Source organism: Penicillium verhagenii (assembly GCF_028828195.1).
Source record: "Penicillium verhagenii strain IBT 33310 chromosome Unknown utg000005l_segment0_segment0, whole genome shotgun sequence".
In the NCBI taxonomy this organism is placed as follows: Eukaryota; Fungi; Ascomycota; class Eurotiomycetes; order Eurotiales; family Aspergillaceae; genus Penicillium; species Penicillium verhagenii.
Window position 1 is genome coordinate 2443261 of NW_026643169.1, and position 14800 is coordinate 2458060.

Genomic DNA, 14800 nt, shown 5'->3' on the forward strand with positions numbered 1-14800 from the left:
CACCATACAATATACTGTCGTTAAACCGCCCATGAGAACACGAGCAGGGCACGCTAGATGCAGAAGCCATAAAAATCGCACTCAACCTTGCCGCCCAAGTATTCTCTTCGTCCGACTCCCATTGCCCCGTCCAGACCCCCCAGCCCCAGCACCTTCATCAATATCCATCCCGTCTCCTCCTGCATCAAAGAACCCATCATCCTGATCAATATCCTCTGCCTCACGCTTATTCCCCATGCCCCAAAACCTGCGCCCACGCCGTTTAGCCGCATCTCCCCTCCCACTTCCGGCCTGCGGTCCATCTCCCCCACTTCCAACAACCGCCTTGCGTCTCTCCAAGCCTTCCTCCAACGCCCGCTGATGCGTCGCCTCCTTCACAGCCCGTTTAGCCGCTTTATCCTTCACGGCCTGGATCTCTGCTTCCAGGTCCCCGATTACATCCCCGCACCGCGCCTGCCACGCCGTAAGGAGACTGTGCATTTGCGGGAGCGAGTGCGGCTGTATGTCCCGCAGCGGCGCAATAGATGTCACATTGATAGTAGCCGGTGTTGTGGCGGGCGATAAGCGCGCCGTAATCAGGGAGCTGTAGATTGCGGTTGTGACGAGGGATTCGAGGTCACCTGGTGTGGAGAGGGAGAGGGCGGACATGAGAGATTGATAGGTCAAAGGCTTGGTAGTTGTTGCGAGGGAGAGGAGAGAAAGGAGACGGAGTTTTTGCGCTTGCTCGAAGCTCAATTTAGGGAGGTTGGGGGTTGCTGGATGTTCCAAAATGTGGGTATTAGTTTACTTGGTTGGTACTTGTAGTCATGTCATGTAGATAGAGTACATGCGGTGTGGGTGGGTTTGGAGGCTTCGTTACCTTCGTAATCTTGCCATGTGCCCCAAGCGAAGATCTGCAGAAGCTTCAAGTAGCTCTGGTATTCTGCTGGTGTGTCGGGGGAGCTTAAGGATTGGATGGTTGGTGTCTCCAGTAGCTCGGCGAAGACGAAGGTGTGAGGGCTGGAAGTGGCATTTGTGATTAGGTTGGCGACGAAGCGGGGGGAGGTGGCGCTGTTTGCTTTGGCGAGGTGAATAAACGGTTGTAGAGCCTCGACGGCTCGTGTGTGTGCTGTTTCCATGATGATTGAGAGAAAGAGCGGTAATGAGTGATAATGGGGGGATATTTTGGAGTTGGAGAGGGGGGGAGCTTGGATAGATACTTGTAGATCCACTATATGCTTTACTGCCCGGGTCTGGGCGGTGATGGGGGTTCCGCTGCCCGCATCACTCTATCTCCGTTGCCCTAGAATTAGATCTATTGCCAGGACGTCCCTCTGCTATGGCTTTCATTCTCCACAACATGGCAAAGTGTACTCTCGCTAGAATTAAAAACGAACACCTGTTTTGAATAACAGATCTCAGTTGGACAGGCGCAGATGTACTAGTAGCGGTGAAATATCTATATCGAGCATACTACATAGTACAGTATGAAATTATTTAATTTGGTGATATCAATATAACCCCAGTCAAGTCTCTTCTTATTTCATACATTTGTATTTTTATTTACGCTAGGCCTAATATAGTTTGCAAACTGTTGCTCAAACGATGATTGGTGGACACTAGAAACAACGTGGGCAGCAGTGAGTCGAGGGACACCGTGAAATGCTGTTTTTATGATGCTGTGATTTACTGGTAAATCCACACAATATTGAAGAGAATTGGGTGAAAGACGTTGAGACATCTTCGAAACTTTCTTACAGTGTTTCAATTCTAAGGTTAGAAATCTCGATATTGAGAACATGCACTAAAGACACGACATGGAGCTTAAGTTACCGGTTATTTACCTATATCATAGCTTATATTATCTATTAGAGGTTGGCGTCAAAACTGTGATCCCTAGAAGCCTGGTGGAACTAGCTACTCTTAAATTACTAAGTAGGTAGCCTTAAGCAAGAAAATAAACAATGAAATATTCAAATGTTGTTTTACAAACATAACATTGAATAAACATTAGCCTGGTATCAAGGACTCGTCGCCATGCATGTCCCCAGGTTTCTACCTGTAAGGATAACCCCGCAGCACATAAGACTAAGGGGGTGAATGGCGATCCCAAACATTCGTTAGTACTGAGTATGTACATTTACTAAGTACTAAGTATACTAGTATACTTTAATGTTATGTAGCACTCTTGTCAGTACTTCGGGAGTATATTCAATGAAACCCAGGTATGTGAATCCTCTTCTTTAGAAACCCTAAGCTCTACCTAAGAATATAGATGAGACATCAATTATCCCGAGTGAAACATAGAAGTTACAAATAATGATTTCAAAAAATGACCTATAAGAACCCGTGCTGAACAAGCCGGGAGAGATGCCCTGGAGTAGCGCTTGACAACGACGATAGACATCATTTGCATGATTTACATGCCTCATTAGTGAGAGAGTGAGATACCTCGTGGTACACCAGTAATTCTCCCAGACCTCGCTATTGCTAAGGTGCCTTTTCTATCGATCTTAAGGATATCGATGTATTCCTCTATTTCTTCATTACCTCAGTCCATCAATTGTTGTTGTTTTGCTCCAACATTCATCCCTCATCCCCATCTTTTCATCACGCATTGCATTTCCAAGGTTCAAATTCCGCCATGTCTATGACTTTGGCCGATGTGCCTGCAAATCATCGTAAGCGTTTTTCCCCGTGGGTTCAAAATATCGAGAATGCATCTGACGTGATATCTGACACAGCCTATCGTTCCCTCCGGCTGCCTAACGACGCCCCATTTGAGCTGAAGCCATCGCCAGGTAAAGGATGGGGTGTTTTCGCAACAGAACTTATCAAAAATGAGAGCCTCATTCTCACGGAACGGCCCCTCTTCTTCTTCGAAAAGCCGAAGGCTTTAATCACAGTAGGCGAGGCCGCCAAGGCCATTCTTTCATTGCCGCTTGACAAAAAAACCCAAGTCAGCCTCATGCTCAAGAACGGAACCTCACTCTACCAAGATCTTAGATACCTAGTCGGCGAAAACTCGTTCTCTCTGAGAGACTCACATTCTCATGCGCCCGCCTGGGGATTTTTCCTCCTCCAGTCACGTTTCAACAACTCGTGTACACCTAACTCCAGAATCGTGGCAATGGGTCAGGGAGTGATTGTAAGATACGCGAATAGAGATATCCAGCCTGGCGAAGAAATCACTTCCATTCATACCGTGTACGATTTCGTGTCCACAAGATTTGAGCGTCAGCGGCGCATCAGTTTTCCCTGTCACTGCGCAACTTGTCAACTTCCTCCTCTCTTACAGCAAGCCAGTGATCTGCGACGCCGACTGATGCGAGGTCTGGTGTTCTTGATCGATGGCGAGGACCAATGCAGCTCATCGCCAGTTATTATTGACACGGAAATGCGACGTCGTGCTGCAAGCTTCGACCTATCTCTTTGCACGATCATTTTCTTTGATTTTCTTTTGCTTTTTTTGCTTGCGGAAGAAGGATTGTTCCAAGATGCTTTTCTCGCGAAATTTAGGGGTGGACTTGCTCAAAGGGGTCAGTTCATTAGGTCGGAAAGCACTCGAATTATTTTTGAGATGGCTAAGAAACAACACCACTGGGTGAATATGCTGCAAGTTGCTTCCCGTCTGTATGGTCGAGTGGATCCTGGCGATGCTCATTACACCTTTGTGAGGCGGCAGGAGCAAGCCTCGCGCCGAATGGAGGGGGTTGTTACTTCGTGATATGAAGCCCTTGACTGGCCGCTTGCTGTCTTGGATGACGATGTTGAAAGACCTGTGCGATCACTTATGTGTGAAATACGCATTTACTAATAGCTTCCAATGATGATCTACTGCCTGTGCCTATTGGCAGAAAAGTATTTTACTTTCTAGAAATTCTGTAGGGTAAGAAACGACAGCGAATCGCTTTCTTAGTCTGGAATGACAGAGACCAAGATCGCGCCCCTACCTCGTATTAGCAAGTACATACCAATCTATAGAGATATGTGTATAGCATATGTAGAAACAAGTGGAATAAGCAAAAGGGCAAGAAATATCAATTGTTTTAGTGCGACTGATTTCATACATGCATGATCCTAGAAAGATGATCGTATAATTCGTATATCAGGATTCCCATCTACACATGTGCAGGTGCATTGCTTAGTAGATGTAATAATGAGATGAGATAGTCACACAGAATCGCTTACCGGATCTTGAATGTTCACCCTTTTTTCTACTTTCTGAAACGCCCTCAGCCCTAAATTTGTTTCACCATCCCCTGATTGGATTTATTGTTCTTTAATTATCAGGGACACCTGAATACCATGTGGATTTATTATACGGGCAAAGTTGATGGGATTCAGGCCCCATCTGATTGTATTGGCCTAAATAAGAGATGCATTCCACAAACAAGGTGGATCCCCGTCTCCCCTCTCTGTCCTGCGTAATCAACTCTGCAGACTCCGCTTTTCCCGATTTAAATGCCTGGTCCCACGCCCTTGATTCCATGCTTCTCTACCAGGACGACGTGGCCTTTTTATTATTGGACTGTTGATGGTTCTTTGCCAGCCTGCAGTCACTTTCATTCGGGAAATGATCTGATCAGTCCAGTGTCGATCCGAGAGCTTCCGTCTTATTGACATATCACGTTATCCACCCCATCACGAACCGCGCCTCCTACATTAAAACTCGAACGCCCTCATGCGATAATATACCTTCCTTCCCGACTCCTTGTACCATACACCGCTTATCGCCATGTCTGCCGATGCTGCAGGCCCGCGCGATGCGGCCTCTCCCAGTCGACTGCCCGCCATGGCTACCACGACCGTCAAAGTGGATGGCATGACCTGCGGAGCCTGTACTTCTGCCGTCGAGGGCGCTTTTACAGGGGTAGATGGCGCCGGCGAGGTCTCTGTGAGCTTGATAATGGGCCGGGCTGCGGTACAACACGATCCGACAATACTTTCGCCGTCAAAAGTGGCGGAGATGATCGAGGACTGCGGATTTGATGCGTCGGTTTTGTCGACAGAGGAGCATCTAAAAACTATCGTGAACGATCTGCAGGAAACGCCCAGAACTTATTCATCGACAACTACCCTCGCGATCGAAGGCATGACTTGCGGCGCATGCACCTCTGCTGTTGAGAGCGGACTGGCTGACGTTGCTGGTATCAACTCGGTCAATGTGTCGCTGCTCTCGGAGCGAGCTGTGGTGGAACATGATGCGGACATTATTACCCCGGAGCAAATAGCGGAAATAATTGAGGATCGAGGATTTGGAGCGCGAGTGTTGGAAACCAAGGCGCCGGCTGGCTCGTGCGATGGTTCCACACTTGGTGATATGATTGAAGACAAGAGAGGACACATGGTTACTACAGTTTCTATCGGAGGAATGACTTGTGGCGCTTGCACCTCGAGTGTGCAGAATGCCTTTGTCGATGTTGACGGCGTGGTTCAGTTCAACATCAGTCTCCTCGCCGAACGCGCCGTGATCGTACATGATCGGTCAATTTTGACCGCTAAGGCTATCTTGACACTCGTGGAAGATGCTGGATTTGATGCGTCGATCGTGTCATCCGAAGCGCAAGAACCTCTCTCGAGGAAAACGCAGCAGCTTCATCTCACTCTTCACGGATTACGAGACGCCGCATCCGCCTCTGCGCTAGAAAGGGATCTCTCCTCCAGGCCTGGAATCAAAACCGCCTCCATCACATTATCAAATTCCCAATTGAGTGTTGCCTTTGATACATCCGTTATTGGTATTCGATCTGTCTTCGATGTGATTGAAGCTGCTGGATATAACGCGCTGATCACGGATTTGGATGACACCAACGCACAGTTGGAATCATTATCTAAAACCAAGGAAATCCAAGAATGGCGACGGGCTTTTATCGTGTCTGTTTCTTTTGCGGTTCCCGTATTCTTTATCAACATGCTGCTTCCTATGTATATGCACCCAATTGATTTTGGGCGGTTTCAGCTCTTTCCTGGTCTTTATCTGGGAGACTTGTTATGCCTTACTCTCACTATACCAGTGCAATTTGGCATTGGTCGGCGGTTTTACATCTCTAGCTTCAAATCTTTGAAGCACAAATCTCCCACTATGGATGTTCTTGTTATGCTAGGCACATCGGCTGCCTTCTTCTACAGCTGTTTCACCATGGCGATGGCTATCTTTAGCGACTACCACAAGCGGCCGAGCACCGTCTTTGATACTAGTACTATGCTCATCACATTCATCACTTTAGGAAGATGGTTGGAGAATCGCGCTAAGGGGCAGACGTCTGCAGCGCTCTCCCGCCTTATGTCATTGGCTCCATCCATGACTACTATCTACGAAGATCCTATTGCAGCAGAAAAAGTGGCTGATGGCTGGGCATCTTGGGATGGTCAGCCCGTTTTGGCTGAAGATTCAACCGTGAACCAGAAACTCATCCCTACAGAACTGATCCAGGTCGGGGACATTGTCGTTCTTCACCCCGGTGACAAGGTGTCTGCTGACGGTATCGTGATTCGCGGCGAGAGTTATGTGGATGAGAGTATGATTACAGGTGAAGCATTGCCAATCCACAAGAAGAAAGGCAGCTACGTCATTGCTGGTACTGTCAACGGCACTAGTGCGGTTGATTTCAAAGTCACCCGGGCAGGCAAGGATACCCAGTTAAGTCAGATTGTCAAATTGGTCCAGGATGCACAGACAAGTCGGGCTCCAATCCAACGCATGGCGGATATCGTGGCTGGCTACTTTGTGCCCACTATCATCTGCCTTGGCCTGGTAACCTTTTTCGGTTGGATGATCCTCAGCCATATCCTACCTAACCCACCCAAAATCTTTAAATCTGAAGAAGCGGGTGGCAAAGTTATGGTCTGTCTGAAATTATGTATTTCAGTGATTGTTTTCGCTTGTCCTTGTGCTTTGGGTCTTAGTACACCTACCGCCGTGATGGTTGGAACTGGTGTTGGTGCTGAAAATGGAATCTTAGTCAAGGGCGGTGCTGTCCTCGAGGCTGCAACCAAAGTGAACCATGTTGTCTTTGACAAAACAGGTACCTTGACCACAGGCCGGATGAGTGTCGCTCATACCCGGATCGAACCTCAATGGACGGCAAATGATTGGCGTCGCCAATTATGGTGGCTTCTTGTCGGTCTAGCCGAGACAGGCAGTGAGCACCCAATCGGACGCGCCATTCTATCCGAAGCTAAGACAGAATCTGGTCACCCTGGAGAAGACGGCCTTCCAGGAAGCATTGGAGAATTTGATGCCTGCGTTGGCCAGGGAATTTCGGCAACTGTTGAGCCATCAACATCCGGCGAGCGTACCCGCTACCAGGTTCTTTTGGGTAACGCAGAGTTCTTGCGCTCAAACGAAATACCCGTGCCGGAATCTGCTGATCCCGAATCATCGGGAACCAATGACTCCGAGGAATTGAGGCCCAAACCCACTGGCGCTGGATCTGGCATTACTCGGATCCATGTCGCAATTGACAAGCGATACGCAGGAACGATTTCCCTTCGTGATAGTGTCAAGGATAGTGCAGTCGCGGCAGTGGCTGCCCTGCATCGCATGGGCATTGCAATTTCCATGGTCACGGGTGACACTCTGTCATCAGCGATCTCAATCGCAACCGCCGTTGGCATCCCCTTATCTTCGGTCCACGCCTCTGCCTCCCCATCTGACAAGCGCACCATCATCTCCCGCCTCCAGATGAGCGGAGAGCGAGTCGCTATGGTTGGAGATGGCATCAACGACTCTCCTGCTCTGGCCACTGCTTCTGTTGGAATTGCCCTGGCCTCCGGCACCGATGTCGCGATGGAAGCGGCAGATATTGTTCTCATGCGCCCGGATGATCTCCTGACCGTACCAGCTAGTCTCTCCCTGTCGCGCACTGTCTTCACTCGCATCAAGATGAACCTTGTCTGGGCATGTCTCTACAACGTCATCGGCCTGCCCTTCGCAATGGGCATCTTCCTACCTTTCACTGGCTTCATGCTTCCTCCCATGGCAGCCGGCGCTGCCATGGCTATGTCCAGCGTCTCGGTTGTTGTCAGTAGTCTACTTTTGAAGCTTTGGCGTCGTCCCTCCTGGATGGACATTGACCGCCTTGAAAAAGAGGTCAACTCCGGTGCTATCTCCGCTACTGGTCGTGCACGCCATTCTCGCAAAGCTAGCTGGTGGTCACCTGCTACCATCCTATCCCCTGACGATCCACGCTCGGCCCGTCGCTACGTTGTGCATGTTATTGCTGCGCTATGGTCAGTGGCAACTGGCAAGCAATCGGCTCGAGAAGATGAGGGCTATGTCCCACTACAAACTGTTGAACCTGTATGAGCGGCTTATTTTATGATTTTCATTTTCATCAATCATTTATGGCGAGGGGACCTTGGGGTGCTTTTGTTGATACATTTGTTGGCATATTGGTAATGTTTTCACCTTATTCGATACCTCTCATCTATAGCATTCTAGTAGGATTTCTTTCAAGGATTGAATTATTGATCATTCACTCCACCTTGTTCGGTAATACATGTTTTTCAGGGTTGCTTCGATTGATATAATAAACACCATAGTAGACGACCACAAAATTCTACCAACAAAGACAAATAAATGGATAGCAATGAAATAAGAAAATTTTGAATGTAAGTTGGAAAAAAAAATCAAAAATCAAAAAAGAAATGATAATGGGGCGAGCCGGGATTGAACCGGCGACCTCACGATGACAATGTCAGACTGTAGTGAACTTCAGTCGTGCGCTCTCCCAACTGAGCTATCACCCCTTGATATGATAAGAATCAAGAAGTTACGTCACATAACTCAACTAATAGTTTACCTGCGGACGTTCTTCATCCCAACTATTGCAGGGATTACATGGCCCTAATAAGTTCAATCGAGCAGCGCAAACATGAAGAGTTCGAGTTCAGACTTATACATGAGTCCTACGTGCTATAACATCTCAAGTGCTTTCAAATAATGCCTCCAGGGCTTGCATCAAATGTGAATGTACATACACATGATATTTCCAAGCACTTGAGTCCTCGCTATAACTACTATATATACCCAGGGAGTACCTCTGACTCGCTGCCCTAAATCTGTAACCTTATCGCCGTATCAGAGGTAACCCATCCGCTACCTTGAGTGTCCAACCTATTGAAACTGCACCAGGTTTTCAGAAAGAAGGAACCCTATCCACGACCACCATGAGCGGATACATGCACTCCGACCCTTTCGACGAGGGCATGCTCGCCGTCGGTACAATCCACCACATCCACTACGAACAATACGGCAAACCAGATGGCAAACCCGGTAACCCAGCACCCCCATTGAAGCATTGAACCCAATGCACCCCTGCGACCTCGTTCATTAGTACCTAGATAAATAAAACCCATCATCTAACACTCAAACCCCAGTAATATTCCTGCACGGCGGACCAGGAGGCCAAACCTCCAAAGCAAACACAGCCTACTTCAACCCAGCACTCTACCGCGTAATCCTGCTCGACCAACGCGGCTCCGGCAAATCCACCCCGCAAACCGAGCTGCGCGAAAACACCACACAACATCTAGTCTCCGACATCGAGGCTCTCCGCACCCACCTCGCCATCCCAAAATGGCACCTGCTGTTCGGCGGGTCCTGGGGCTCAACGCTCGCCCTGCTCTATGCGCAGGCGTACCCGGACAGAGTGGGCTCCATGCTTCTCCGCGGGATCTTCACGACGCGTGATGCGGAGACGAGCTGGTCGCGGAGTGCGCTGGGGGCTGCGAACGTGTTCCCCGAGGCGTGGGAGGCGTTTGTGGGCTTTCTCCCCGTGGAGGAGCGGGGGGATCCGTCGGCGGCTTATTATAGAAGGCTTACGGGGGCTGATGAGCGGGTTAGGGTTGCGGCGGCGAGGGAGTGGAATCGGTGGGATTTGAGTATTGGGGCTTTGAGGGTTGATGAGGGGGCGTTTGCGGCGTTGGAGGATGTTGAGTGGAGTTTGAAACATGCGCTTATGGAGGCGCATTATTCTGTGCATGGGTTTTGGTTGGAGGAGGGGCAGATTTTGGAGAGGGGGAATTTGGAGAAGATTGCTCATATTCCTGGTGAGTTTTTTTTTGAAGAGAATTGGGCAGCTGGGATTGGGATTGGGATTGATCTGACTTGGGCTTTTTCAGTGACTATTGTTCAAGGCCGTTATGATATGGTTTGTCCGGCACAGACGGCGTGGGAGTTGCATCGCGGTTTGCCTCAATCTAAATTGATTTGGGTTGCAGATGCGGGACATACGCCAAAGGTTAGTCTGTGGTGATAAGTTTTGAATCAAAACATATGCTTACTCGATTTATAGGAACCCGGGATAAAAGCGGAGCTGTTGAAAGCTTGTGATGAATTCTCGATGGATCTGGCATAAGCTAGATACTAGTAGGTACTGCATATTATGTATAGAATAATGGCTCTTTCAAAGACGCTACAATGCACAAACCATTCAAATGTTAAGGGATGGCATTATTTGAACCTTGGAAGTCTACCTGGATCTATTGCTTCCCGATAGATGTGATCAACTCAGATCTCGATTTCCGATCAACTTATCAAATGAATTAGGTCGTTACTCATAAGGCCAAATGGCAAACAAGAAAATAAACAAATGCAAAACGCAAGCCTTCACTCCTTCTCGGTCCCAGCAGGCTGCGTGGTATCGACACCTGGGTTCAGAGTCTCCTTCTGGGTTGTATCTTCTGTCGTGGATTCCTCTTTGGGGGTCGTATCGTCAAGAACAATATCGCCATCCTTGTCAGCTGTGGCAGGTCCAGCATCTGCCTTGGCTTCCTCAGTGGTGGCATTGCCAGACACCGCCTGCTGGGCCTCTAGGTTCATTTCGACACCCTTTCCATCTTGCAGGCCCATATCCTCCACGCCAACGACTGATGGGCCACGAGCATGGGGAACCTCATCCGACTCAGCGTGGGGGGAACCAGGCGTTGCTGATTCTTCTCCCTCGACGATGGCCGTAGGAGGAACAGCCGTTGTAGCGATATCAGCTTCTTGGAGCTGGGGTTGTCCATTCTCTGCTGTAGCAATATATTAGTGAAATGTCCACAAGATCAATCAAGCGAATAAACTAGATGAACATGGACGTACCCTCTTGCGAGATACCAGGATTCCCGCTCTCAAATGACGCATTAGTCAACCACGGAATTGGAGTCAGGAGAGCTCCACCCAGCGACTCATCGCTGCCCAAGCCAGTGGTGTAATCGGTGGTAAGATAAGCCCCGGCACTATTTGCGGGATGAAGAAGTCCATTTGACTGGTCCGTATTCGCAGGGGTGTTGAATGGGAAGATATCAGCAGCGCTGGTTACAGAAACGACCCTGTCGACGGCGCGAAGATAAGCCGGCAGTGTTTTGTAATGAGCGGTTGGCCGAAGGATGAGCTCCGCGAGTCTCTGGATCGTGTGCGGCGGCTTTTCTACGAAGAAGACTTGGATCGAAGAGCGGATAGAGCGCAAGAGGAGTGCAAGTGCAGCCGGTAAGGTGTCGTTTGCCTGTTGCGCGGAGGACTGAGGCTGCGAATCTGGTATGCGCTCAGTCGACGGAGATGAAGCGAGCGGCTCCTCAGCATGGGGTCCCGGAGCTGCATTCTCCTTATTGCTGCTCTCTGGCGGAATGTCGTTTGCCTCGGTAGCTTGGATCGGTGATCGGGCGAAGGGCTGTGAGTTAAGGGTGCCCGGCGGCAGCTTGGGCATGGGGAATACATTGTAAACGATCTAAGCTGTAGGTTAGAGCTATCGGCATAGCTAGTAGACAAGCTGCACAGCTAAGACTCACGAATTCCAGCCGCTCTAGTAGCGGTGTCACGATGACAGTCCATTTCTCTCTAGATCAGAGTATCAGTATCGCGTGCGTGCTCTAGCGCATTCTCCTTAGTCCTAGTGTCGAACATACAAGTCAATCGAGCCGCCATTGGCTACTGCCTCGAGGGCTCCTTCGTCTTTCGTAAATATGTTAGCCTGATGAACGCGACTAAAAGCTGCATAGTGCTAGACTCACCGAGAGACATGGTCGACATGTGCAAGTAACGAAGACAGCGGCGATCATCAAGTTGCAGGCTGGGGGCGGTGATGGCTGATGCTTCCGATTGGCAATGATTTGATCTTATCGATAGGGTCAGGTGACCCGCCCGCGAATTTTCGGTGGAGGGGCAATTTACTCATCTACTTACTCATAGCTGAATTATAATTACTCAATTCATATTTCTCACGACGACACGATGTGGAACTCCCCCAAGGTCGGAATTCTCGGCGGTGGCCAGCTTGGTCGCATGCTCGTCGAGGCCGCCAACCGATTGAACATCCAGGCCAACGTCCTGGACGCCGACAACTCCCCGGCCAAGCAGATCAGCTTCCACGACGGCCATGTCACCGGTTCGTTCAAGGAGCGCGAGGCTGTTCGTCAATTGGCCAAGTCCTGCGATGTGATTACCGCCGAGATCGAGCACGTTGACACCTATGCCCTCGAAGAGGTCGCCTCGGACGTCCGAGTGGAGCCCAGCTGGCAGGCTATTCGCACCATCCAGAACAAATTTAACCAGAAGGAGCACCTGCGCAAATATGGAATTCCCATGGCCGATCACCGGGAGCTGGTCGAGAACACCCCGGAGGCATTGGAGAAGATTGGAGAAGAGCTCGGTTACCCGTTGATGTTGAAGTCGAAGACAATGGCTTATGATGGACGAGGTAAGCATGGGCCCTTCATTGACAATTGGAGCAACGAGCTGATGTTTCCCTAGGCAACTTCCGCGTGAACTCCAAGGCAGACATTCCCGAGGCTCTTGAGGCCCTCAAGGAGCGACCATTGTATGCGGAGAAGTGGGCGTACTTCAAGATGGTTAGTCATACCCTATAACCTCAGACCACAACTTCCAGGAAGGTATCTAACTCTTTCTTCTTTCTTTAGGAGCTGGCTGTCATGGTCATCAAGACCAAGGACCAAGTGCTTTCCTACCCCACCGTCGAGACCGTCCAGGAGGACTCAATATGCAAGCTGGTCTACGCGCCAGCCCGGAACGTATCCGACAAGATCAACGAGGAAGCCCAGGCCATGGCCCGCAAAGCCATCTCCGCATTCGACGGCAAGGGAGCCTTCGGCGTGGAGATGTTCCTGTTGGAAGACAACAGCCTCATGCTGTGCGAGGTCGCCAGCCGAATCCACAACTCCGGCCACTACACCATCGAAGGCTGCGGCATGTCCCAATTCGAAGCCCACATCCGCGCCATCATGGATCTTCCCATCCCCGCCAAGAGCCTCGAGATCCGCCAACCCTCCATCATGCTCAACATCATCGGCGGCTCCGCCCCAGACACCCACCTCAAGGCCGCCGAGGCTGCCCTCTCCATCCCGAACGCAAGCATCCACCTGTACAGCAAGGGTGCTGCCAAGCCCGGCCGTAAGATGGGTCACGTCACCGTCACCGCTGCGTCCATGCACGAGGCTGAGACTATCATCCAGCCCCTCGTTAACGTCGTGGACGATATCCGTGCTCAGCGCACCGATATCAAGACCAAGGCCGTTGCCTCTGGTCCTGGCAAGCCCGCTCCCCAGGTTGCCGTCGTCATGGGCTCAGACAGTGATCTTAAGACTCTGGTCCCTGGTCTCAAGCTGCTGGAGAGCTACTTCGGTCTCGTGCCCGCCGTCGAGATCACTTCTGCCCACCGTACCCCGAACTACATGGCCGAGTACGCTGCCGAAGCTGCCGCACGCGGTGTCAAGGTTATCATCGCTGCTGCTGGTGGTGCTGCTCATCTCCCCGGTATGGCCGCTGCTCACACTGCTCTCCCTGTCATCGGAGTGCCGGTGAAGGGTAGCGTTTTGGACGGCGTCGACAGCTTGTACAGCATTGTGCAGATGCCCCGTGGTAAGTTTCGCTCACATCGTATTGACATATCTATTTCAAGCCCGCTAACTGTATTCCAGGTGTCCCCGTCGCGACCGTTGGAATCAACAACAGCATTAACGCTGCTCTCCTTGCTGCCCGTATCATCGGCGCCTTCGACCCTGCCATCCAGCGCAAGGTGGAGACTTACGCCGAGGAGGCTCGCGCCGAGAACATGGAGACCAAGGGCACGAAGCTGCAGGCTTTGGGCTGGGAGAAGTACTTTGCGCAGATGTAAATCCGCGTTCCATAGACTTGAATACGGCTCTGTACAATCTACAGGCATGTATGTGGGTAGTAGAGCCAGGCACCACAAAAGGTTAAGGAGAAGAAAATATTCCGATTTGTTTTGTTTTGTTGCAGAAGATGGATGCAGTGCTATCTTATCTTCTGTTTGTACAGCGGAAGGCGTTTTTATATCAGATTAGACGACAATGAATGACTATCAACACTTAAAATACAACCTTCCATGGAAGGCTAGAAGACACTATACGAAGATGGTAGTAGAGCCGAAACATGAGGATCTATGACAGAAATCTTAATCAATTGATGAGTTCCAAGCTCTCCCTCGGCAACATCAATTGACTATAGAATGCAGCCCTACCAATGGATCACTGTGGCTGAAGGGAGTGGATCGAACCCCGCCGGCCCACAAAGTCACCAAGCCATCGGGACTATACAATATCCCCTGCCTTGCATTTATTTCCGAAGTTATCCGAGGAAGCCTGTTATTAGATCAAAAGCCTTACACGCCTATTTACGAATCCCCAAAAAAATGTAGAAATCATGACAAATATTGATTGCAGAACACTTGAGTGGCACATGATAGTATGTATTAGGCAACCACTGCACAAACCCATACTCATACAAGAAACCAAAACGATAAACGATAATGCATAAGGGGGAAATCATAACAAAAATCCAAAAACACAAAAATCC

At 49.9% G+C, this 14800-nt stretch overlaps 6 protein-coding genes across 6 annotated transcripts; 4 read left to right on the forward strand and 2 right to left on the reverse strand.

Moving 5' to 3' along the window:
- Positions 1-81: 81 nt before the first annotated feature.
- N7466_004438 (uncharacterized protein) lies at positions 82-1118 on the reverse strand (the record flags this gene model as incomplete). The annotated part of the gene is made up of 2 exons (XM_057163835.1): positions 82-755; positions 827-1118. 2 exons carry the CDS (start codon positions 1116-1118, stop codon positions 82-84), a joined length of 966 nt encoding a protein of 321 aa, XP_057022516.1.
- Positions 1119-2623: 1505 nt separating this feature from the next.
- On the forward strand, positions 2624-3706 carry N7466_004439 (SET domain-containing protein; the record flags this gene model as incomplete). The annotated part of the gene is made up of 2 exons (XM_057163836.1): positions 2624-2660; positions 2724-3706. The coding sequence occupies 2 exons, from the start codon at positions 2624-2626 to the stop codon at positions 3704-3706; spliced, it is 1020 nt and encodes a 339-aa protein (XP_057022517.1).
- Positions 3707-4717: 1011 nt separating this feature from the next.
- Positions 4718-8290, forward strand: ctpA (Cu(2+)-transporting P-type ATPase CCC2; the record flags this gene model as incomplete). The annotated part of the gene is made up of 1 exon (XM_057163837.1): positions 4718-8290. One exon carries the CDS (start codon positions 4718-4720, stop codon positions 8288-8290), a length of 3573 nt encoding a protein of 1190 aa, XP_057022518.1.
- Positions 8291-9153: 863 nt separating this feature from the next.
- N7466_004441 (uncharacterized protein) lies at positions 9154-10343 on the forward strand (the record flags this gene model as incomplete). Its single annotated transcript, XM_057163838.1, has 4 exons — positions 9154-9259; positions 9364-10035; positions 10108-10226; positions 10281-10343. 4 exons carry the CDS (start codon positions 9154-9156, stop codon positions 10341-10343), a joined length of 960 nt encoding a protein of 319 aa, XP_057022519.1.
- Positions 10344-10594: 251 nt separating this feature from the next.
- Positions 10595-12027, reverse strand: N7466_004442 (uncharacterized protein; the record flags this gene model as incomplete). The annotated part of the gene is made up of 5 exons (XM_057163839.1): positions 10595-11001; positions 11072-11696; positions 11758-11806; positions 11875-11939; positions 11980-12027. The coding sequence occupies 5 exons, from the start codon at positions 12025-12027 to the stop codon at positions 10595-10597; spliced, it is 1194 nt and encodes a 397-aa protein (XP_057022520.1).
- Positions 12028-12199: 172 nt separating this feature from the next.
- Positions 12200-14099, forward strand: N7466_004443 (phosphoribosylaminoimidazole carboxylase ADE2; the record flags this gene model as incomplete). The annotated part of the gene is made up of 4 exons (XM_057163840.1): positions 12200-12665; positions 12719-12816; positions 12886-13843; positions 13903-14099. 4 exons carry the CDS (start codon positions 12200-12202, stop codon positions 14097-14099), a joined length of 1719 nt encoding a protein of 572 aa, XP_057022521.1.
- Positions 14100-14800: the final 701 nt, after the last annotated feature.